This window comes from Megascapheus bottae, chromosome 2 (genome assembly GCF_031878675.1).
Source record: "Megascapheus bottae isolate mThoBot1 chromosome 2, mThoBot2.hap1, whole genome shotgun sequence".
Taxonomy (NCBI): Eukaryota; Metazoa; Chordata; class Mammalia; order Rodentia; family Geomyidae; genus Megascapheus; species Megascapheus bottae.
The window spans coordinates 40,221,496-40,247,324 of record NC_143510.1 but is presented as its reverse complement, the minus strand read 5'-3'; the positions used below and the strand labels follow the sequence as shown (position 1 = coordinate 40,247,324).

General features: G+C 40.2%; 1 protein-coding gene across 4 annotated transcripts in view; it reads right to left on the bottom strand.

Annotated features, from left to right (window-relative positions):
• Positions 1 to 25,829, bottom strand: part of Chl1 (cell adhesion molecule L1 like) — a 172,466-nt gene that overhangs the window by 6,028 nt on the left and 140,609 nt on the right. For all 4 annotated transcript variants that reach the window (XM_090324171.1, XM_090324163.1, XM_090324145.1 and 1 more), the window contains 12 exons: positions 20,460 to 20,571; positions 18,608 to 18,774; positions 18,080 to 18,245; positions 14,079 to 14,203; positions 9,561 to 9,662; positions 9,179 to 9,376; positions 7,485 to 7,555; positions 5,174 to 5,396; positions 3,570 to 3,685; positions 3,233 to 3,437; positions 2,906 to 3,028; positions 976 to 1,155 (listed from right to left, as the gene is read on the bottom strand). In XM_090324171.1, the coding sequence (XP_090180297.1) occupies positions 976 to 1,155; positions 2,906 to 3,028; positions 3,233 to 3,437; positions 3,570 to 3,685; positions 5,174 to 5,396; positions 7,485 to 7,555; positions 9,179 to 9,376; positions 9,561 to 9,662; positions 14,079 to 14,203; positions 18,080 to 18,245; positions 18,608 to 18,774; positions 20,460 to 20,571 (1,788 nt within the window). The remainder of the gene's footprint in view (positions 1 to 975; positions 1,156 to 2,905; positions 3,029 to 3,232; positions 3,438 to 3,569; positions 3,686 to 5,173; positions 5,397 to 7,484; positions 7,556 to 9,178; positions 9,377 to 9,560; positions 9,663 to 14,078; positions 14,204 to 18,079; positions 18,246 to 18,607; positions 18,775 to 20,459; positions 20,572 to 25,829) is intronic.

The following is a 25,829-nucleotide window of genomic DNA, read 5'->3' as shown; positions in this document are numbered from 1 at the left end:
AACTCTTTACATAAAAGGGGTTTAAATATTAGAGAAGCTTGGAAATAGCAAAAATCCTTTTTGTTATGAAGATAAGGGAGTAATAGCTGACCATAAAGGTAGAAGTGGAACCATTTACCACCCAAATACAATGACTTAAGAGACTCACCACCTTGAGCCTATTATAATAAACATGTTTAATAAATGACAATTTAATTTCATTCACTACTTTCTTGATATTTCTTCTCTCTCAAATCCTCTCAAGTGTGACCAACTTAATTCTTCACAACACTACTTTTCTTCTCTCTTATTATTAAATACTTGTACAAAGGAGTTGGCATTTAACAAAGCAGCGAATGCATATAATGGGTGAATCAGTTCTTCTGATCTACTTCATAATATTGCTCTACCATCTTGTTTCTGATGTGTTCCTATGCACATGACAGAAACCTCAGCAAGAACTGCCAACTCACAATTGAAAAAATGATTTAAGAAGAAAAATCGCTGGCACATATGAAAAAATAGAAAGTATAATATCAATTGGGGAAACTATTACAATAAATCTATATATTAACCATTCATTTTTAATTTAGTGATTTGGAACACATGGCCTGGCGGTCAAATGAAACTGACCCTGTACATATGTATCAAGGCACGAAAGCAGTATGGAGTATAAGTAGATTCTGCATGCCAGTGTGTCTCCCAAGGGAAAGGGCAGAGTTTATGATCTTGGGTTCCTTTATTTTAATAACGCAGGAATTATGGGTCCTGACCTTGTATACAAGAAGCTGAGATCTGTTTGATGGCTGCTTTTCAGAAAGCCATCACATGAGGCAGTGTGAACTTTAAAAGGATGCACAATATATTTTGAATCTGCAATCTGTGGTGAGTGAAGGGTAAGGAAAATTTGTGTTGCAGTCACTTGTAGTTTACAATGAGAAGCAAGGTGTCTTTCTGTCTAAAAAGCCATGACACTCAAAGGCCCCTGGTACTTACTCCCTTCTCCCAAGGTGGCGCTCTCCTCGGTGACTGGCTTTCCACAACCTTTGGAAGTGCAAGCTCTCAGGTAGAACTTGTATTTGGTGGCTGCGTTGAGGTTCGAGAGATGCCAGCTGGCCTTCAATGGACTGGTAATGTTGACCTCATTCAGTTCTCCAATGTCATAGGTGTCATTTACTAAAGAAAGAAGCATGGACAAAGTCTCACATTTCACAGCACTTAGTCATTACAGTGACAGTCTTTTTCATTTTAATTTCTACTTATGGTATTTTTCTGCTTTTTTGAGGTATTGGGGATTCATTTTCGGGCTTTACATTTCCTGGGCAAATTACAAAGAAACATATATAGATAGGTAGGTAGGTGACAGATAGATAGATAGATAGATAGATTGATTTAGATGTATCCAAATAGAACATCTGATACATATATATGTATATACTTGATATAGAGAGCAATATAATACAAATAGCAATAAAAGACAAATCTAAAATATCTCAAGCACCTTAGAGATTAAAAATATGTAGTATTTTATTTTAAAATAAACCTAGGAAGGAATAAAATAACAATGACTATTAATATTTCAGTTTTCCTCTATTTTTAAGAACTTTCAAATAATACAGACTACTACAAAGTTTGGGATTTCCATGACACTGGGTTTCTTGTTAGAGTAAAAGTAGCACATATTTTTACCATACAGTTATGAACACTTGCAGTTTTTCTTCAGTTCTTTTAATATTAATTTTTTTAAATTAATACTTAATTCGTGGCTGGAAAGCTCAATAAGTGCACAAATGCATTTGCACCTTAGAATACCCTGTTTCATTTTGGGGTTCTAACACATATCATCTATCACTTTAATTCCATCCATAAAGCAGGGACACAGTGCATCTTCATTCGTGTTACCTGGCAGCTTGCTTCTTTTCATAAAGCAACATGGGGACAGCAGTACCTCCTTCAAATGCTGTCTCCTTTGGAGTTTCCCCCATATCTAGATAAATAAACTTGCCTCGTTGAGCAGAAGTCATGGGAAAGTGGTTAGAGCTAGTGCATGAGCTGTGCTCTAGAAGCTTCCCTGTGATATCACAGGTTCTTACTGAGGTTGGCTTGGGCAAACAGATGATCTGATTGTTTCTAGTCTGTGAGCTTTGGTTACATGTCCTGAATGTCTAAAAGTTGCCTGTTTACATATTCTATGGTTTCAGCTCATTAATCTCCATTTTGAAATGGTTACATAATTTTGACAACTGAGAGGTTAGAGTTAGTATGATTTTAAATATGCTCTCATTTTGTTTGAACTGAAGCATGTGGATAGATTCGGCTGGGTAATGGTGCATATACATCACTGTGGTTTGCCTAATATTATCTATTGGAACCAGCAGGCTACTAATAAACAAGATTCTACATGAGCATATTTAGTGTGGAGGCTGGACTCCCATATGTGATGTAGAAGAGGATGTTAGAGGAGAAACCACACGATTCAATGCTCAATTATTTCATTAACTCTGCTCCATAGAGTGTTTCTCAAAGCTTGTATATGAGTAGCAAACACATTTCCTGGCATCCACTGGCACCTGATTTTACTTCTGAAATGCCAGCAAATCTTCCAGCCAAGGCCAGGTTGTTAACATTTTAGACTCTGAGGATCATGTGGCCTCTCTTGCAAAATTCATGTTTGCCAATGTAGATCAAACAGCTCTAGGAAATATATAAATAGTGCACATGGTGATATTTACATAAAATATCATTAAGCAAAACAATTCTGAGTTATAGTTTCCTGCAAGCTTGTTGGCAGATCCTTTTGCTACAGAGAAGTATGGTAACATACAAGTATTATTTAAGTCAGTATCATATCAAGAAAATAGCAAGCCAATATACCACCAAAAATTGAGTTATTAGTAGATTTATCCTAGTTGAAATGTCTACTTACTAATCTGATACTGTAATAAGTAGCCAGTTAGATTTCCATTTAGCTTCTTAGGTAGTCCCCAGGATAAAGTGACAGTGTCTTTATCAACTTTAATGACCTTGAGAAAAGATGGCTGTTCAGGTACTAGAAAACACAAGACCATGAAGGAGTAGTCAAATGAAATAGTCAATCTGAAAGTCCAAAACAAAATGTGTCATCAATTTAACATTTTATAGAAATGAACAAGTTAACTATTACAATTCTTAATGAGGACAGAAATATCTATTACAGTCATGGGCATACAGAACACCCCTTTGGATGTTCATCTACACTTGTTTCTTCTCTCACCTCCTTCTGGTGTTTGAAATATGTAAGGCTCACTTTCTGGACCAGGTCCTTTGGAGTTATAGGCTAAGACTGTCAAGTGAAATTCACTGAAAGCATCGAGGGAAGGAACCATTCCATAGTTCCTTTGTCCTGAAAATCTCAGAATGTTCACTTCTTTGGGATGTGTCCTTCTATCCAATAGATTTCTGGTTTTCCACCAATTGACCTGCAATGAAAATATGAACCCTTGAACCTGGTGATCATAGTGCAGGGTGTCCTCTTGTAGTTTCTGAAATCAATTCCTGTCCCCAGAAAAAGGTACAGAATCCACAGCACAATAAATAAAACCAATAAAAACCTGATATCCTCTCAGATGTCCGTGCACTCTGTCCTTTGGAATTGTTGACCACTCCACTTTGACTAAGGTGCTGTTTATGATGTCCACACCGTGGATCACAGGAGCTGTGTCAGGATCTGATGAGACAGTAAACACACGGATGAGCTTCCATCCTAATCTGGATGATTCTCTTCCAGGAATGACTTTCATCATTCTGAATTGGGTTCACACTGGTGAACCCAAAAGCGTTTCACCACGGAGACTTTCTCAGTCACAGGGCCATAAGGAGAAATGAGATGGAACTTAAACCATGTTCAGTGAAGAAAGAGTGGCATTGATGGAGATGCCTGGTGCGTAGAAACTTATTTGCTGAGTGGTACACATCTTTGTAAAAATTACTTAAAGAAAACTTTAAAATAAATTATAGAATTAATCCAGGCATCCGTGGCTCATGCCCATAATCCTTGCTATTCAGGAGCCTAAAATCTGAGGATTGCAGTAGAATGCAGGCCAAGTAGAAAAGTCTTTGACATTCTTACCTCCAATTAACTACCAAAACAGCCAGAAATGGCACTGGGGCTCTAAGTGGTAGGTACTAGTCTTGAATACAAAAGCTCAAGGGCAGTGCCCAGACCTGAGTTTAAATCCCAGGATTGGCAAACACATACACACACACATACACACACACACACACACACACACACACACACACACACTATTAAAAATGATAAAAAAAAATGTCAAGTGACATAATTTCTGGACATCTTGTCTTTGGAAGTGAATGAACTACCTCATAAGGTAAATATTATTGTGGAGTATTATTTACTGTTAATTTAGAAAGTTGTCATTAATCAAGCATATGTGATGTTCCATTCCATCAGGTTGGGGGGAGTCACGTCCTCTTTAAAGAAACCATAAGAGATGGTAGTTCTTGTTACATTTTACATATACCTACAGGGGAATTAACCAAACCCAGGGCAGTTCAAATGAATAGTCATCAGTGAGCCTTCTACATTTTTTCCTTTGAGTAGACAAATGTGTACAGCAGAGAGGAAAAAATCATTCTTTGTCACTCTTATTATATCTTTTAGACAGAAATATTCATATGGCTGCTGGAAGAACGATAAGAAAAATAACATCAAATCTTGATATAAAATATCATGTCTCTTTTAAACAATAATGAAACCGCAGCATTTCTATGCTCTTCATAGTTCAACTTATAATCATATCAGCAGCAGCACTTCAAAACAGTGCATGTGTACCTATGTGTCATTATAAAAATCTAGGTCCATAACTCATTAGTGTGGGTAAAACTGCAGACTGTTAGAACATTTAGTAGAAAATCTAACAGGAAACCTTGAAAATCTCAAAACCATTATGCCGCTTAACTGAATACCCTAATGAGGCCAGGTATGTGACTTTTTTCTTTTTCAAAGCAAAAACAACTTTTTTTTAGCACTCTATTGAAGAACTGGCCTGCAGTTAGCCTTTGGATCCAAAGCACATGTCTGTTTCTTTTTCCCTTGCCTAACACCTATTCTCCCCCTTTTTATTGGCCTTTCTTGCCTTAAAAATGTTAAGGGACATTAGTGCAATTTACTCAAAGATTGTAGTTCATCACTTACAGTCTTCTCCAGAATACAGTGTCACTGATTTAGGTTCTGGTCCAGAGCCCAGCTGATTGATGGCTTGGACTTGTACATCATAAGGAGCATACACAGTTGGTGTCATCACTCGCAGTGTGTGGTTTGTAACGGTCTCTTCTTCCCACTCCTCTGGGGCCCCTTGAGGCTTCCAGCTCACTTTGTACTCCAGTCCTGGCCCATTCTGCTCCATGGATTTCAAAGGCTGAAACAGTAATCAAAACCCATTCAATGAAGACTCAGAATCACCAGACATGGGGGATGAAACATTTGTGCCATATGGTTCAATTTAAATCTCCCACCTCCTCAAGTGCTAAAGAGCCCATACTGGAATCTGCCTTGTGATTAAGTCTGCTTTCATACATTAAAGGGGTTATACATAAATTCAACAAAGAGATTTAGCGTTTGCTGAAGGTTTCCAATCTCATCTACCTTTCATTCTCAAAAGAACTGAAGGAATTAAAGAAATGGCCATGAATTCTTTGGCTTGCAATGGGGAATTACCAAGACTTTTTAGGAAGAATTTTACTCTCAACTGATTTCATTTTTCTTCATCTTTCTTCCACGAGAAGAACAAAATTATGTCAGCTTTTAATTTGAAAGAATTTGCATATGTACACATGAGTGCTACCAGTAGAGTTATCCCTTTAATAATAAAATATTTTCCCAACTTCTTTAGTATTCCATTTCTAATTCTTTATGAGAAAATGCCTTCCTCACCCACTGTATTTTGCTACATAGGAATATTTGTTGGAATTATTTCTACTATAATCGTTTCCATGATAATTTTTAATTAAGCAATACTTTATTTTGCCAGTTGTGGGGCTTGAGCACAGGGCCTGAGCACTGTCCTTGGACTTTTCTCAAGGCTAGAGCTCTATCACTTGAGCCACAGCACCACTTCCAGCTTTTTTCTATGTATGTGGTACCAAGGAATCAAACCCAGGCCTTCGTGCATGCTAGGCAAGCTCTCTACCACTAGGCCAAACTCCCGGCCCCGGAATACTTTATTTTTTAAAATGTGGTTAAAACATTCATTTATTTTACAGAAATTGTATTTAACTGTTATAAAATACTTTTAAAATAACCCACTCCTAGATTATGAAATTCTCTTACAGTTTAAAAATGTTATGTTTATGGGTGATAAAATAGGTAAAATACTGTTGAGGGTTTTTAAAAGTATTTCTTTACTCATACTAATTTACTAAAATATTTATTTGAGGAATTGGATGGGATAAAGTTAAAACAGCAGGCATACTAATATTTAACTTTGAGATAGTTGCCAACAGAATTTCAAAATTGTCCAGTTAGCTCTCCAAAAGAAAAAAAACTGCTTACAGTTGAGTAAATAGATGGGAAAGACACAAGTTTTGATGTTCCTTCATAATACTGATTATAAAAAAGAAGCTTCTAGAAAACATGTAATTAAGTTGGTGTATAGAAATCTCTAAAAGAGGTGCCGTGAGATTCAGTCAAAAGACCTGAGTACCCCATAGTATTATTAGGAAGATCATTTATTTTTAATATTATAGAAAAAGAGTACTACCAACATTTTAAGAGGGTGTATGAACTAACAAAGCCAAGCCAAGCAAGCAAGCAAGCCAAGCAAGTGCAAGGCATTGAGATCAAGTACAAGGACTGTAAAAAAGAAAAAAGTTCTTCTAACTTTTAAGAAAAAAAAATAAGTTCTCATTTTTCACAGTTACCGAGAGACTTGGAAATGGTATCAGAAAAATGAAAGTTAACTCAGTTGATACATTCAGTAAGTAAAATCTTTAGCAATAGTTAATATGGAGACAGAGCGTTTTTGTTTCTATGTCTTAAAGAGATTTGCCTGAAGCATATTATGTGAGTTTGTTCCCAGAATTAGAAATAAATAAAATGTCTTTGGTAGTAAACAAGTAATAATTCGATTTAAACAGCATCTTCTTATATAATATTTAAAAGGCCACCGATGAAAAGATGTTCCATATTATTTTAATATGAGAACATCTAGAATACTAGAAATAAAACATGCAAGAAAAATGAATCTTTTAGGAATAAGATTCCAACTCAGCTGAACTGTCCAGCCATCCTTAAATTACATACCACTGTGAAAGTCTAGTTCACAAGCTATTCTAATCATAGTAAGGTGCAAATTATACACTGATAAAGATTCACAAATTCCTTTTGTCTCTAAAATAATGATTTCTTTGATCTGGAAAAATATGGTTCTGTCCTTGAAGTTCACATGTTGAGCTAAAAGGGGGAAAAAAAGACAAAAGAGATACTTAACACTCTCAGGAATACACACCTCCCATTTTATAATCATCTCCTTGGGTTGAGAGGCTTGAACTCTTATGTTTTGAGGATTCTTGTCTGGTGCTGAAATAAAGGTGACAACAAACATTAAGGTTATTTTTCATTAACTAATAAGGAAAATACTTTATTCTTTCCTCAACATATACTTAAATATATTTAGTATAGCTTAATAATATAATTATTATTTATAATAGAATGGTTATATTTATTAATCTTAAAGCAGACTACTATTTTTAAAAAGACTTAAGGAAACTTTTTAATAGATATTATCTTTAAAACAGCAAAATATTGTTCCTTGGAAGTAATGGAGTTAACATCTAGTAAAGAAGAGTTTGCTATATGTATCTGAAATTCAAATAGTACACTTGCTCTATGACTGTATTTTTGTTTTAAACCTGCCCTATTTTTTATTAGGAATTGCTGGCAGAAATAAACGTTGAGATCTGCCCCCAGGAAAGTTAAATTAAACCCACATATTAAAATCAATTGGGAATGTTTTAGCAACAGCCAATAGGAAAAGGTAGGGGTACATTTTAGAACAAAGAAAGTATGTAGCACTCAACCCAATTCATGGAAACTAAAATCATACATGTTTCACATTTTTTTGTAATCATTTTTTTAATTTGGTCAGCATTGGGACATGAACTCAGGGCCTGAGTGCTGTCCCTGAGCCTTTGTGATCAAAGCTAGCATCAGGTCTCTGAGTGATGGGTTAGAGATGAAGGAGTCTCGTGGAAACATTTTTTCCCAGGCTGTCATTGAACCATGACCCCTCAGATGTCAGCTGCCTGAGTAGCTAGGATTACAGATGTGAGTCACTGCCACCCAGCTATTATCTCAATTTTTTCTTTCCCAATCACAAAAGGAAATTATAACCTAGCAGCCTATTTATCTATTGCTCAGAAAAACAAACAAGCCTGAGGCTAATTCAATAGCACCAATTATTTGAGTGCCATCTTCTTTCAGATTAAGAAAGATAATATAACCTAGGTAATTTACACAGATACAGCACTACAAAATCTCTGTGTCAATAATTATATTAGTCACATTGAACACATATCAAGGCATTATAATGAATCTGAAAATTTTTAGTTCAAAAAATGAAATCCTTGGGCCAGGAGCATAGCCTGGTTTTAGAGTGCTCACCTAGCATGCATGAAGCCCTAGGGCTTCAATTCCCTGGAAACACATGCATAGAAAGAGCCGGAAGTGGTTCTGTGGCTCAAGTGGCAGAGTACTAGCCTTGAGCAAAAAGTGTCCAACGACAGTGCTCAGACCCTGAATTCAAGCCCCAGGACTAGCAAAAATAAAGAACAACAAAGCAAAGAGAAAATGGAATCCTTGATCTTATACATTGAACTTCAACTTAGAACATGCTTTATAACACATGACTTCAGTGAAAGGACTCATGTCACTCTTTTTATATGCCACACTTCCCTAAATTCCTTACTATCAAGACTTTTTGCGATATTTCTGAAACTAGTGTTCTTTGAATGGGACTTCATGCAATCGAGCAAACTAAAAAATTCTATCATCCTATAGTCCTTGTTTAACCTCCCTCTCCTTGCTTTCCTTTTCTTCTTTCGCTCTTCCCTCACTCAACTCTTTTGTGATTTCTTTCCCTTTTCTTAGATTGCAAGGCATAGTGAACGTTGTGTGAGTGGTCTGAGGAGGGAGTCCCCTTACCTGCTGGCGGGGTTTCATGATGGTCTGAAGACTGGCTGGGCTGACTTCTCCCCACTTCGTTCAAGGCCATCACCCTGAACTGGTACCTCACATACGGAGCCAAAGGTAACACGACCGTGGTTTCCTCTCCTTGGACCCTCGTCAGTTCCTCCCACTTTCCAGGTTCCTCTCTGTTGCCTTCAAATTCTACAATATACTCTGGCAGTCAGGACAAGGAAAATGGTTAGAACATACTGGAAAGGCTGGCAGTGAGCTGACATTAACATACACAATCAAAAGCTTAAAGTAGTCTAACAATCACAACCCACTCAGGAAAGTGAAACGTGGTGGTGATATTAGTTTAAGTCTGTTATAGAAAAATCATTATTTCCCATCTTCTTACCACTAATATTGCTATTGTGATCATCTCCAGCTTGCCAAGAGAGTCGGACACTCCTGTTCTGTCGCTCTGACAAGTGAAGGTTTACTGGTGGATCCGGAACATCTAAATAAAGATGAACAAAATAAAAGTAAGGGAATGCAGAGCATCTCCTTGTTTCCCTGATTCCCTCAGACACACCACTGGCCACTCTGGGTCCAAGACTCCATCTGACCTGCTCACATCTCAACAGCCCCACTCTCAGCATCTGCCACATAGCTGCCATATCTCTTCACAGTCGCCATAGCTCTTCTCCTGTGGCCTCTATTATTTTGCCCCTTCCTTTTTCTTTCCTGACTGCAGTTCCCAAGAGTCACTCTTTTTATTTTATTATTTGATTTGAAGTGTGTGTTTGGGGTGTGTGTGTGTGTGTGTGTGTGTGTGTGTGTGTGTGTGTGTGCTGGTACTAGGGCTTCAACCCAGAAGCTGAGTGATACCCATTAGCATTTTTTTCTCGAGGCTGGCTGGATCTCTACCACTTGAGACACACATTCACTTCTAACTTTTTCTTTTTGGTGGTCCATTGGAGATAAGAATCATATTGTTACAGTATTTCACCTTGTTATCAGATACATTGTATATATGCATATTTTGATTATTTGAAATTGGATAGGGAAGGGAGGAAGAAAAGATGAGGGGCAGGGGTGGGGGGAGGGAAACGGGGACCAACACATGAGAAAGGGTATCAATGTTTGTGAAGTAATGCACCGTCTATCTGGTGAATATAATGTAACCCTTCTATTAATTACAATAAAAATATATGGAAAAAAATAAAATAAAATGAAACAATAAAACAGAAAAAAAAGAATCTCACAGGCTTTTCTGCCAAGCTGGCTTCAAACACAGATCCTCAGATCTCAGCCTCCTAAATAGCTAGGATTGTAGGAGTGAGCCTCTAGGGCCTGTTTCGATGGCCCGCTTGATGGAATCTTTAGCAATCAAGTTTCCTAGATTACAAGGAGCTGAGTCCAGGATTCGGCATTTGCAGACACATTTCCTGGCTGAGGAGATGTGTCTGAAATGGATCATTTACTTTGCTCCAGCTTATTCTTTGCTGAATTCTCCTGTTGTGAGTAGAGGTTCAAGAGTCAGGATAGTTATTTTCTAAGTCTTCGCAACATGTTTGGCAGGTAAACGATGGCTTGCATACAAACATGAACTCTGCTTTTCTTTGAAGTTTTATGGTGATGTATTAAAAAAGAGAATTTTCAGAACATAAGAGCTACTGTCACTCTGTCTTTCTTGGCCAGGAACCTAGAAGAGTAGGAAGCAAGTTTTTATAGGAAGAAGCAGATTTGACATTGGTAAATGTTGTGAGAGAAACTGCAACACTGAGTAGGTGGGGACAAACATTTGAGTGTCTGAGTGTTGCTGAGGCACATGGAAATTTCTGGAATTTTCAAAATACAAGCAAGAGTAAAATGAAATATGATATCAGCTGAACTTACTGCCAAAAATTGGTTCTGATGTTCTCAAGTCTATTCATTTTTGTTCAGAAGAGATAGTAAAGCATGTCTGCCAGTGTTAAGTATTTCAACTCTTACAAATATGTTTTGGCTAACAGCATCATTGCCAGTTTAGAATGTAGCATGGTTATTTTTAAAGGTGGAATATGATCATGTCCAATGCTGGGTCTAGACTAGAAGGTATGTCTTCAACTGTCCTTCTGCATCTCTGAATTCAGAGATTTTTTTTTAGCATGTATTCAAGATTCACTATGTTTTGAGGTTTTCTGGAACAAGTAAAGCAGAATATTGTATCCAATATCTCTGAGATTCATGCAAGATCATTTTAAATTATTTTGCAACTGAGACGTTAAAGAACTGGTTGCTTTTGGAGTATTTTAATATTGAGGCTTCTAGAAATAACTCCTGGCCCAAGTGCATTAGCCCTGTGCTTCTAAAGTTGTTTTCAAGAATAAAGACATCTTACAATCTGAAGCTGTATCTACTATCGCTTATGGTCATTTGTCGATGAAATAAATGTTTGTAAACCAGGGATGGGAATAAAAATATTAGAATAGGAATCTAAGAAAATATTTTTCATTCATGCTTTCTTTTTTTCCAGTCGTGGGGCTTGAACTCAGGGCCTGAGCACTGTCCTTGGACTTTTCTCAAGGCTAGAGCTCTACCACTTGAGCCATAGCACCACTTCCAGCTTTTTGTTACGTATGTGGTATCAAGGAATCGAACCTGGGTCTTTGTGCATGCTAGGCAAGCACTCTACCACTATGCCAAACTCCCGGCCCCCACATTCATGAATTTTATCTCACAGAACATATTTCCAATAATATTGTTACTTTTACTCTAAGTGATTATGTATGACATTTGGTAATACTTGGAATGAATTAGTGCTAGAAAACTAGTCAGGTAAACACAAGAATCAAATTTTAAATTGTGCACAGAAATTGACTTCTCAAAGGTGGAGCACTGGCAGCTCATACTTGTACTCCTAGCTACTCAAGAGGCTGAGATCTGGGCATTCTGATTTGAAATCAGCCCAGGCCAAAAAAAAAAATGTACAAGAAATTCTAATCTCCAATTAGCCAGCACAAAATAACAACAGAAAAAAAAAAAAAACAACCTGGAAGTGGAGGTGTAGCTCCAATGGTAGAACATCAGCCTTAAATAAGAAGAGTCAGTGAGAATTCACCATAGCAAAGACATGGATCCAACCCAGATGCCCCTCAGTGGATGAGTGGATCAACAAGATGTGGTATTTATACACAATGGAATTCTATGCGGCTGTCAGAAACAACGATATTGCTCCATTTGTAAGGAAATGGAAAGACTTAGAAAAAATCATTTTAAGTGAAGTAAGCCAGACTCAAAGGAACATAGGCTCAATGGTTTCCCTCATTTGTCATAATCAGGAGAAAGATTGGGCTCTCCTAGCAGAGATTTACAATAGAATAAAATCTAGAGACATAAGGCCAGATAGTATGACACTAAATGAAAGGTTATAGAAACAAAAGCCATGTAATGAGTGATGGTTGTCCTTAATGTACTATGTTATCTGTCATCTCTTTTGCTGTCCCTTAGTTATCTCATATTGTTACAGTAGTTTACCTTGTTATCAGATATATTGTATATATGCTTATTTGGTTATTTGAAATTGGATAGGGAAGGGGGGAAAACAAGATGAGGGGTGGGGGGTTGGGGGAGGGAAATGGGACCCAAGTCATGAGAAAAGGTATCAATGTTTGTGAAGTAATACACTTTCTATCTGGTGAATATAATGTAACCCTTCTATTAATTACAATTATATATATATATATTTGTGTATGTGTGTGCCAGTCCTGGGCTTGAGATCAGGGCCTGAGCCCTGTCCTTGGACTTTCTCAAGGCTAGAGCTCTACCACTTGAGCCACAGCACCACTTCCGGCTTTTTTCTATGTATGTGGTACCAAGGAATCGAACCCCGGTCTTCGTGCATGCTGGGCAAGCACTCTACCACTAGGCCAAACTCCTGGCCCATAAAAATATATTTTTAAAAAGCCAGTGAGAGTAAAAACCATGAGTTCAAATCCCACAAAGTACAAATAGAAACAACAAAAAATGCTCAAAGGAAGACTAAATGGTGGTAACTACACCCTCTCACAAATGGAAACTGAAAATGTTCGTAGCAATCAGAATCCCACAAGGAAACAGCTGATGATTAAGATAGTTCCACTTTTTAAAATAAGTATGTGATAGTAGAGTTAACTTGAAACCTGCAGATAAGGGAGGCATTGCTGGCATCCTATCTGGAGGACTGGATGAGGAAATCTCCGTGAGTCAGGGGATTCTGGCAGTGGCAGACAACCAGCCTGCTGGGTGAAGTGAGGTAGAATGGACCTGCCCCTCACTCCCAGTACTCCACACTGATTCAAGCAAATGAAAGCTGAGTGAGGGGTATCCTCAGGCTGTTCTTCCAGGGCAGGCTGCCTGGTCAAAACCCAGTGCAGAGCTAGCCTGGACCTGCACAAGTCACTGAGAAATACCCTGCGCTGGGTTAAGAGCTTTGAGCATTGGTGATCTCAGGGCTAATTGTATTGATTACACTGGTGGAGTATGCAGGGTTCTAATTAGCGTCATCACTTAGAAAGGCGTTACAGAGAGTCCTTACAGAACTGCTTACAGTCAGTCTCTCAGCAGCCTGCCTGTACCCCTGGGGAGCTCAGTCTGAGATTCTGGTATGTGTAACCACAGTGTAGGGCTGCTGGGACCCCTCCCCCAAGCTTGTCCACCCCCCTCTAAGTTCTCAGCCCCATTTGTCTGCAGGCCTTGAAAGGGCACTATATCTGAAGCCTGCTTCATTTGTCTTTCTGCTGATAGAATCTCTTACCTCCTGCTAATATTGATAGACTTCCTCCCGTGGAAGGAAAAAAAATTAAGCATTGATTCTTTTATAGAAGAAGAGAAGAAAGCACTCTGCAGCGGGGTTATGAGTTAAACAGAAGTGGATGCTGAAGGGATGAAGCACAGAGATACAGGTACTCACCAAGGACTGTGACTTGAGTGACCTCAGTGACACTGTCCAGAGCAGTCTGTGCAGAGCAAGAGTAGAGGCCCTGGTCCTCTAACGTGACATTAGATATGGTCATGTTCGCTCCTTCAATCACTATCCTATGGGGAGGGGAGGGGAGAAAAGCATTTAATGAAAACATGGACAACAGAAGTATCAGAGGCAGTACTCTCCAAGCTGTGCATTTCCAGGTTCTAAGTCTACTGTGAGGATGTTTGGAAATGTTGGAGTGAACCATCATTTTATGTCATACAAAAACTTTGCTATGCAATATATAGTTGGTTCCATATTATACTTTGTATACTGGAAAAGGTGAAGTAATGTGTAGACCATCAGAGACCTAAGACAGAAGTGGGGTCTCTCAGTAAGACAATGGTGGTCTTGGATAACTCTACTGTACTGTATCTGATGCTGTTTTATAGAAAGTTTGATACATATACTTCTGAGCAACTAAGAAATGCAAGTTTCCTATGGAAAATGATTTCTGGGAAAATGACAAAACTCCACATGGTACACATTTCATTAGAGAATGTCACAGTGAATACTGGCACACACACACAAATACATACATGGCCAGAGATCACTTTTTTTTTTTCTGTAATTACAAAGGCAGCATCTGTGATGTAGAGGAGAAGATGGAATTATGCACTTCTGGTCATGTCTAAGCAGAACGCTGAGGCGTACAATTGCTAGAATGCATGGCAATACTGCTTTAAGGAATTATCAGGAAGATGTGCAGAAGTCCTGGGATGTTCCTTACAAAGGGAAGTTTCTGAGTCCCACAAACCATGGAGCCTCAACACTCATTTGAGTTTTGAAGAACCAGCAACAATGACATAACTTGGCCACCAGGTGGCAGCCTCGTTTCACTTTTTGCAAAAGAATGTCAACCAGCTTTCTTTGGTTTATATCTTTTGCTGCCTGCAAATTGCTCCTTTTTAAATGTACCTTTCACTCTGCACCTATGAATTATCAACATGAATGTTCCTAAATTCTTTTTAAATAAAGTTCCAGTAGAATAAATTCACATAGTGACACTCTCGTTAAAATAATATAAAGTGTGTCACCTTTGTAGAGGGAGACGTACATAAATGAAACATTCTGATACAGAGCTCCAACTGCCAGAGGTACGAAAAGCACAAAACTACTGGAAATAGCAGTGAAACTGAACATTTCTACCTCTTGATGGTAGACAGTCTCATTTCTACACTAATAATGAAAACATTTGCCCATAAATTCCACCCGATACTGATGATGAACAATGTCGCTGAATTCTGTGCAGAATACTACTTGAATATAAATGAATGTCTCAGTTCATATTTATCCTGTAACCATTTAACGTACCCTCTGAATACTGCTTTTCTTCAGGAGAATTACATGAGGCAAATTTCATGCAGTGATTGGAGGATACAGGGTATTAGTCATAATAAGAATGAAATTGATTTTTTATTTGCTTCTGGTAATCATCTTTGTCATGGTACATATTTCAGCATTCCTATTCCCTATTCCTAAAGTCTCTCTGCTTTCCCACAGCTCAAGGTGCTCTGTCTTAGAGTACTTTTCTAAAAAATCAAGTTTATGATTAATTTTGATAATTTAAGTTAGCAGCATCTTTTTTCATATATTTTTATTGTAATTAATAGAAGGGTTACATTATATTCACCAGATAGAAGGTGTATTACTTCACAAACATTGATACCCTTTCTCATGTCTTGGCTCCCACCCCTGCCCTCATCTGTTCCCTCCCCTTCCCTAACCTATTTCAAATAACCAAATAATCATATAAACAATATATCAGATAACAAGGTCAAACACTGTAACAATAGGAGATATTGATGCAAAACTTCTCAACAAAATACTGGCCAACCGTCTTCAGCAACCCATCAAAAAATTTACACACTATGATCAAACACGTTCATGATTTCTTAGGAGAAGACCCCTTCCAAAGACCATCTTGCAATGCTTGCCTCCCCTCTCAAAGCCCTCTCGATTCCATGTGAAAGGTACTAGGGCCAGTTCTTTACTGCAGCAGGAAGAACTTCAGATGTGGCCAAGGATCCCCCCACGAGAAAGATGTGAAGTTAGTGGGCTGAGGTGACATCGAGTCTGCTCATCTCTGGAGCCAGGAGAACACACATCAAACAGGCCGTCACTAGTGGCACTAAAGGTGTGAGGCGAGTGTGGTGACAGCAGCTGTGACCACACACCACACTCACAGCTGCAGTGAACCCCAAAGAAGCCTGGTGCTGGTGGGTCCCCTCTGTAACCTTCGCTACTCAGGAGGCTGAGATCTGAGGATCACAGTTCAAAGACAGCCCAGGCAGAAGAAGTCCAAAAGACTCTTATCTCTAAATCACTACCACAAAACAGGGAGTGGTGCTGTGGCTTAAGATGATAGAGTGCTAGCTTTAAGCAAAAGAGCTCAGGGACAGTGCCCAGACCCTGAGTTCAAGCCCTGTAACCCACAAAAATGAAAAAAAAAAAAAAAAAGAAGAACCCAAAGAATAGTAAGCAAGTTCCCCTTAGCCAGAGCACTTTCCAGTGATGTTGCAAACACCAGATCCATGTATATTCTGCCCAAAATAACCAAATGGATTCTCAAAGGATGTTTCATGTTACATAGAACGTCAGGAGTGTAAAGCAAGAAGATCTACATGGGATCTGTAATCAAAGGTTGAAATGGCTTAGACTGATTCCTGTATTCCTAATAATTAATTAATTAATCATTGCCAGTCCTGGGTCTTGAACTCAGGAACTGGGCACTATTCTGAGGGTTTTTTTTGCTAATGCTCTATCACTTGAGCCACAGATCCACTTCCAGATTTGTTGCAGGTTAATGGAAGATAAAAGGATCATGAACTTTCTTGCCCAAGCTGGCTTTGGACCTCACTCCTCGGATCTCAGCTTAGCTAAAGACGACAGGTGTGAGCCACCAGTGCCTCACTAATTGGGTTCTTTTTGTTGTTGCTGTTTGTCAGTTCAATGTAGATACTTTACTTATTAAAATTATTACTTTATTTTCTCCTTTTTTGTTATTTGCTTTGAATAATGGTACACAGGATTTGTAATTCAACGTGTCAGTTGATGATTATAAGGCATCCTGAGCAGTGTCACATTCTCTACCTTTTGCTCACCATCCAACGTGGCCTTTCCTCTCTGCCAGGCTCATCAACTGTCTCTGCTCCACTACTATGTACATACATTAGGGGAGTCTCAAGACTCACCCCACTTTCTCCTTCCTTTTATCCCTATTCATCATGATTCCCTCACCCCCAGTTCTTTCCATCAAAACATACGTCACAGTCCTCTCATTCATTTTGTTAAAGGGTGTGCTAATTGTTCAAAGGAGGTATGCCATGGAAACTTACCCGTCCACAACCATATTTTAGTCAGCTTGATTGTATAAATAAGCATATGGTCCTATGTGTGCTTTTGTGCTTATATGTTGGGTCTAACTTTCACATATGAATACACACACACACACACACACACACACACACACACACATACACACACACTTGGTCTCTCTGAGCCTGACATATTTCATTCAGCATTTGTGTCCAGGATACCTGCAAGTGATGGAATATCATTTTTAAATATGGACAGAAAAATTTCATTGTCAGTATTCCACATTTACAGGGTCACAATTAAGGGAGCGTTTCGTGAATTTTCATGTCGTTCTTGTGTCTGGGCCATGCTAATGTTTGTGAACATCTTGAAGACAGTGCCGACTCTGACCCATGGAGTGGATCTTTCTTTTTTTTTTTTTTTGCCAGTCCTGGGCTTGAGCTCAGGGCCTGAGCACTGTCCTTGGACTTTCTCAAGGCTAGAGCTCTACCACTTGAGCCTCAGTACCACTTCCAGCTTTTTTTTCTATGTATGTGGTACTGAGGAATCGAACCTGGGTCTTTGTGCATGCTAGGCAAGCACTCTACCACTAGGCCAAACTCCCGGCCCCTGGAGTGGATCTTTCTTACCTGCCATCTTCGGTGCCATTGGTTTCAAAGCCTGTTCCATCCTTGCTCCAGGACAGCTTCAAGCTGTGCTTCAAGTGGAAGTCACACGTGCTCTCGCAATGTAGTTCAAGCATGTGGGATTTGTGGACCCGAGGGTTCTTAGGAGTCACAGTGAGTTTTGTAGCATCTGTTTGCATGTGAAATAGAGAAATGGGTTGGAATCAGAGAAGGCACCTTACTTTGCAATCAAGGGGCTGCCAGTGCATCAACCAACACTGTCAGCTTAAAATGCAATTTCTAAACATGGTTGATCTTTGATCTCTAATGACACTGAGCTTCGCCTCACATTTCTAGAAAACCGTCTATACACCATGCTTGCAAACATCCTTTAGATGATCATCAACCTAGGATATGTAAAAAGAGATTAAAAACAAAACACCTATATAACAGGCGCTTGGATTGAAATTGTACTGCTTCAATGGAGGAGATGAAAATCTACAGAACCCGTATGAGAAATCATGCAAAGTTAAAAAAATGAAGTAGAAATACTTCTGATATCCAGACTGGCTGTGACTGCAGTTTTTCCAATAGCATTTTCTACCCAACAAGAGTAAGACCCGGCATCTTCTTCCGTGGCCTTTCTGATCTGCAAGGTGCCATTTTTATACACATGGTATCTTCGGCCTTCAAGGGGTTTAGCTGCATCCACTGTCTGCCTGTAGAAAAACACACAGCATCAGTTAACTGGGGATGTGATGGAATGGTAAAATCTCATCTCTCTGCTCATTCATGTCATCATCTCTCTGGCTGGCACTTAGCAACGCAGTTCACTGGGATTTACAAGTGTTCCTGGTGTCTGGATAGCCTACAGGGCCAAGACCAGCTTGGAGGTTCTTCCTCATAGTTATCAACCCTGTTTTGCATCTATCCTCAGAGATTAATAAATATTTTCTGGCTTATTGATAGGGAACTGTTTAGTTAATGATTGCTCCCGGGTACTCTATGGGAGAGCTAGTAATTGAAAGAGATAATGAACCTTCTGCACCTCCCACCGTCCTGGGAGAACACTGGTCATTCAAAAATATTAGAAGCCAGGAAAGCTTGGCCATTCTGAGGGCACACATTAAACACACTGCATCAACCTCAGACTCATTTTCTCCTACCTCCATCCATTTTCCAGTCACAGTGTGATTTATCCGCTGTAGTTTTATAACAAGTGACTGCTTTCAAGTATGTGTGCTGGTGGTGGGGATTTGGGGGGAATTTAAGGCGGGATGAGGAGGAGGTGAAGGAGGGGCTTGCCTCAGGTACAGTATTTAAGAGGGAGCCAAACAGTTCATTGACTAAGAGAAAGATATCTCAGCATATCATTCTCAAAAGTGAAGGAAACAATGCCACGAATTATGGTATGTAAAAATCATGCCATTGTAATTATAGACAACATCTGAGAATACTTGAATAACAGGCTCACATCTGTCTCTCTGTCTGAGGCCATGCAGAGTAATGGTCAAATTTTTAACAATATACTAGCCAGATGTTTTCAGTAAAGTAACCTGGTAGCTCCACATGACAATGCATTTTATGGCATTTATTACATGAATGCCGGTAATGTTTAAGCGTATATTGACTGAATTTTTAATTTAATTATGGGATTAATGGCACAATTAATTACAATTCATTCTATAATTAAATAGTTAATGACTATATAATGATATTTATATAACCATATATGAATTATGTAACTATCTATTAGGGTGTAAATATATGGGAGGGAGTGTTTTTGTTTTTGTTTTTGCTTTGTCAGGTTTGACTCCTGGGCCTTGGCACTGTTCCTGAGCTTCTTTGTGCTCAAGGTTAGCACTCTACCACTTGAATCATAGTGCCACTTCCAGCTTTTTCAGAGTAGTTTATTGATGACAAGACTCATAGACTTTCCTGCCCGGGCTGGCTTGGAACTGTGATCTTCAGATCTCAGTGTCCTGATTAGCTAGAATTATAGGCCTGAGCCACCGATGCCTAGCAGTATGTGTTAACTGAGTTAACTGAAGATTGTTTGTTAAAGTCATCCTGGAATGCCAACACTAATAGGTGGTGCTATATCTGCTCAGAATGAATAAACATCCAATCTTTATAATGGTCTCTGCTCCTAGTAAATAAACAATTCTGTATTTATCATGGTCTTGGGATTCCTCTGTATTTTCTTCATGGACACAAATGTCTCCCTGTCTCTTCCCCCCACAGGATGATTAGTGGCTTTAGCTAATCAAATGTGCTCCTTCACAACCCACAGACATGGACTCCATGCAGCAACGGGGCACAGTTCAGCCCGAGCAGAGCATGGAGAAGGAAATATGACAAAATCCCCAAATCCCTCTGGGAAGAAGTCATCATGCTAGCTTACCAGGTCACGACTGCCTCGGGAGAGGCAAAGAATTCGCAGTGTAAGAAGGCACTGTAGCCAGCCACAGTGGCGTAATTCTCTTCATCTTTAGTTTGTATCAGTGGAAGGACATCTATTTGAAAAGGACAAGGATATAGTTTACATACAAGTCCTTCATGCAGATCATACTTTATTATCTTCAAACTATATTTATGACAGTGGAAGGCAGGAGACCGTTACAGGCCAGAACCTTGAATAGGAAAAATTTTCCAATTCAGTATGTTTTGAAAGTGTCATTTTGGTATGAAATCTAATGCCCATAGATAGGGTAAAGGATTTTATTTTCTACTTGTGTTTTGTGTGACAAGAATGATTTGGAGAAGGGAAAGGGAAACACAGAAATGGTGGGACAAAGGACGAAAGTAATTCAACAGGGATACTCCCTGAATACTATCCTGGAAATGAGCTATACAAGTTGGGGTGGGGGAGAGAGGTAGGGAGGAAAAGGTGACACTGTTCAAAAAGAACTATACTCATGCCCTGACTTAGGTAACTGCAACCCCTCTGTATATCACCTTTACAATAAAGATAGCACATAAAAATAAAGAATTAGGGGCTGAGAGTTTGGCCTAGTGGTAGAGTGCTTGCCTCGCATGCACAAATACCCGGGTTCAATTCCTCAGTACCACATACTTAGAAAAAAGCTGGAGGCTCAAGTGGTAGAGCTCTAGCCTTGACAAAGTCCAAGGATAGTGCTCAGGCCCTGAAGGCCCTGAGCTCAAGCCCAGGACTAGCAAAAAAATAAAATAAAAACAATAAAGAATTAGGGGCTGGGAGTTTGGCCTAGCAGCCATGAAGACCTGTACTCAATTCCTTTGTACCACATACATAGAAAAAAGCCAAAAATAGTGCTGAGGGTTGTTGGGAGCCAGAGTGGAATCAAACTGTACCTTGACTTGCATCAGACGATGGCTTTATTGTCTTATTGCTTTCTGGCCCTATTCTATGTAAATGACCTGAGAATTACCATATGAATGTAACACCTGGAGGTTCCCTGGGTCTGGAGGAGGGAAGAAGCGGGAGTGGAAAATAAACGCAGCAGTCTTGGCAGTCTTTACCTGGACTGCGGACATCCCGGACCCGGTGTGTCTGTCTCTCTTCTATTTCTTGCTAGTCCTTGCCCCCAATTTCAGGAACCCCAATCTGCGAACCCTGGTTTGCTGCCGGTTGGCCTCGGCATCTGGCGCCTGAACAGGGACCCTGAAAATCTGGGATGAAGGTGAAGGACCCCTCCCTGTGGTGAGTAACACATCATAGGACTATTAAGAGAGTGTATAGTCAGGAGTAAAAATTATGGGTCAAGTTAATAGCCATAGGTCATATGTACCGATCTTAACAGGCCTACTTGAAGCCCATGGAACATGGGTGGAAAAAGGGGTGCTTCGGGGCTTCCTACAATTTGTCGAGGAGGCATGCCCGAGGTTTATAGAGGAGGAATTCAAAAAAACCTGGCAGCAGATGGGAAAAAGAATTCAAGAATATTATAATGTGTATGGCCCCGAAAAGACCCCAGTAGAGGCTCTTGATGTATGGAATATAGTAAGTGAATGCATAGATCCTCTACATGAAAATGCTGAAATTAATCTTGAATTAAGGGAACTTTATGAGTTAAAGGACCCTTCTGAAAAACCTGAGGCTGAGCCATATGCCACAGCCCAAGAGAGTCTAAGTGAGATCTTGGAAAGGGAACAACAACCAGTAGATATTGAGTATCAGATTTCAGGTTTGAATATCAAGGAGGAAAGTTATGATGAGTCAATGGAGGGCCGGGTGGCTACGATAGAGAAGAAGTTAGAAGAAATGCTACATTTTCTATCGAAAATGGGGATGGAGCAGAGAGCCCCCCCAGAATTAGGAAAGAAATATGACCCTCAGGCCACTATGGTGTCTGATTCTAAACCTTACCCCTCACACCCACCGCCTCCGGCTGCAGCCTTACGGCCTCAATCCCTTTTTCAACCTTTAGGCAAGCCTAAAGGCCCTAGCAACAAGTCCCTTTTAACAGGCACTACAACCAGGCACAGTGCATCGCAATTAAACCTGACTCAGGCTGCTAGAGAGAGGGAAGATATTTCAGGGCCTCGATGCTTCCCTAGTTTAGTTGATCATGATGAACAAGTATACCATCAACCTGTTCCTGTTAAACTATTACAGGATTTAAAGAATGCCTGCTCCCAATATGGGCCAACTGCCCCTTTTACTCAAGTAATATTGGAGGCCGCGTGTGCTGGTATTGTATGCCCAAATGACTGGAAGTGGCTTGCCAGAGCATGCCTTAGTGCAGGAGAGTACTTATTATGGGAGACAGAGTTCACTGCACAGTGTCGGGCTAAAATTGAAACAAATAGGTCTAAGAACCTGCCTTACACTGTTGATCAGTTGTTAGGAGAGGGAACCTATAAAAACACCGAAGATCAATTGGGTTATGCAAAGGAGGCCTATTTACAAATAAATGCTGCGGCGAGAGAGGCTTGGAAAAGGTTACGCAATTCCAATCGTACAAAAAATCTAGTAGAAGTTAAACAGGGACCGAATGAACCTTATCTAGAATTTTTGTCTCGATTAATGGAGACTGCAGACCGCCTAGTACAAGATGAGAATGCAAGGAAGATTATAGTTAGACACATAGCCTATGAAAATGCCAATGCCGCCTGTCAGGCGGCTATCAGACCCCATAGGAATAAGGGAGGAATCACGGACTTTATTTCACTGTGTGCTGATATTGGACCCTCCCATGTACAAGGCCTTACTTTAGCCGCCACTCCTCAAGGAAAGACTGTTACTGAGTTTTTAAAATATAGAGGTCAGCGGCATTCTCGGGATGCTAGACCCCCAGGGCGTTGCTTTTCTTGTGGACAAATAGGACATTGGATGACGCAATGCCCACGCCAGGCCAGGCAAAAGAGAGAAAAATCACCTGGCACATGTCCATGCTGTGGTAAAGGGAAGCACTGGGCTAAAGATTGCAAGTCAGCAACAAATTGCAATGGCCGCCCGTTTTTGGGAAACTGGAGAAGGGGCCAGCCCCTGGCCCCGCAAAACCATGGGGCAGTCCCTCCCTCTTCTCGGCCACAAGTGCATCTTCTAACAACCCCCCAAGATCAGTCTCCAGCCTCCTCCGTGCCACCCCAGGCAGTGCAGGATTGGACCTCTGTTCCTCCACCTGCTCAGTATTGACCCCAGAGATGGGGACACAAGCTCTCCCCACGTGGGTCTTCGGCCCCCTTCCCCCGGGAGTGGCTGGATTGCTGTTAGGGCGAAGTAGCTCAGCCCTTAAAGGGATACAGATTACACCTGGCAAAATTGACCAGGATTTTACTGGAGAAATCAAAGTTATGGCCTCTGCCCTGAAACACGTGGTATCGATCCCAGCCGGTCAAAAATTAGCACAACTAATACTTGTGCCTTTACCTCCCGGGGAGACTGCTAATTCCCCATGTGGACAGAGAGGATTTAGATCTTCTGATATCTATTGGGTACAAAGCATAAAACAAGAGAGGCCTGAGATGACTATATTTATACAAGAAAAGCCCTTTAAAGGAATATTAGACACTGGAGCAGATGTGTCTGTGATATCTAAAAAACATTGGCCAGCCCAATGGCCCCTGACAACCTCTATGACTTCCCTACAGGGGGTTGGGCAAGCAACTGACCCACAGCAGACAAGTGTGATCCTTGTTTGGAGAGATGAGGAAGGGCACTCTGGTCATTTTCAGCCATTTGTCTTGGATCATCTGCCAATTAATTTATGGGGTCGTGATATCATGGAAAAAATGGGAGTGTATATGTTTAGTCCTAGTGCTGCGGTCACTAAGCAGTTACTTGATCAAGGCCTCCTCCCCTTTAGGGGACTAGGCCGAGTAGCACAGGGGGAGCTAGAGCCACTCCAACCCCAGTCTCACGCTACGAGACAAGGATTAGGGTATTCTTTAACGGGGGCTGTAGTTTGTCCTGCCCCTCATGCTGATCCCATAAATTGGCTCTCTGAAGAACCGGTATGGGTCGAACAGTGGCCTCTTTCTCTAGAAAAGATCATTGCAGTTCAGCAGCTGGTACAGGAACAGCTGGACTTGGGACATGTGGCCCCTTCTAACTCTCCATGGAATTCTCCAATTTTTGTTATAAAGAAAAAGTCAGGTAAATGGAGGCTGTTACAGGATTTGAGAAAAGTGAACGCCACCATGGAACTGATGGGAGCCCTACAGCCTGGCTTGCCTTCACCCATGGCAATCCCAAAGGATACTTATAAGATTATTATAGATTTGAAGGATTGTTTCTATACTATACCCCTGGCGCCTCAAGACTGTAAGCGCTTTGCCTTCAGCGTCCCCTCTGTTAATTTTAAAGAACCCATGAAGCGATATCACTAGCTTGTGCTTCCACAGGGCATGGCAAATAGCCCAACTTTATGTCAAAGTTTTGTAGCTAGAGCCATTTCTTCCACTCGTGAAAAATTTTCTTCTGTTTATATTGTTCATTATATGGATGACATCTTGTTGGCTTGTTCTGACCCTATCGTCGTACGACAAGCCTTTGGACAACTAAAGCAAGATCTGAGCCTCTTTGGCCTTATAATAGCAGCTGAAAAGGTTCAGGAACACCCCCCTTTTACATATCTAGGCCATATATTAGGCCCACACTATTTTAAAAGCCAAAAAATACAATTAAAAACTTCACACTTAAGAACTCTTCATGATTTTCAGAAATTCTTAGGAGATATAAATTGGCTTCGGCCTTATCTAAAGCTCTCCACAGGAGAGTTAAAACCCCTCTTTGATCTCTTAAAAGGAGATACCAACCCTACATCCTTGCGTGAATTAAATCCTGACGCCAGGAGGGCCATCCAAATTGTAGAAAAGGCAATTTCCCAGCAACAAGTGACCTATTGTGACTATTCTAAACCATGGGGAGTTTACATTTTAGCTACTTCTCACTCCCCAACTGCTGTATTGTGGCAGGATGGCCCACTTTTATGGCTTTATCTACCATCAACACCCGGCAAAGTGCTGACCCCCTACTACAAATTGGTAGCTAATCTGATACATATGTGCCGAGTGGATTCCTGTAAATATTTAGGTCAGGAACCTCATTTTATCTGTGTCCCATATAATCTACAACAACAAGATTGGCTATTCGCCCATTGCGATTCTTGGGCCATTGCTTGGGCCAATTATACGGGGAAAATTTTGCATCACTACTCGTCTAACAAACTTCTCCAATTTGCTGCGTGTCATACGTTTCTATTTCCTTCCGTAGTACAGGCCTCGCCTTTATCTTCTGCCGCTTTGGTATTTACAGATGGATCCTCAAATGGAATGGCTGCTTTGACCA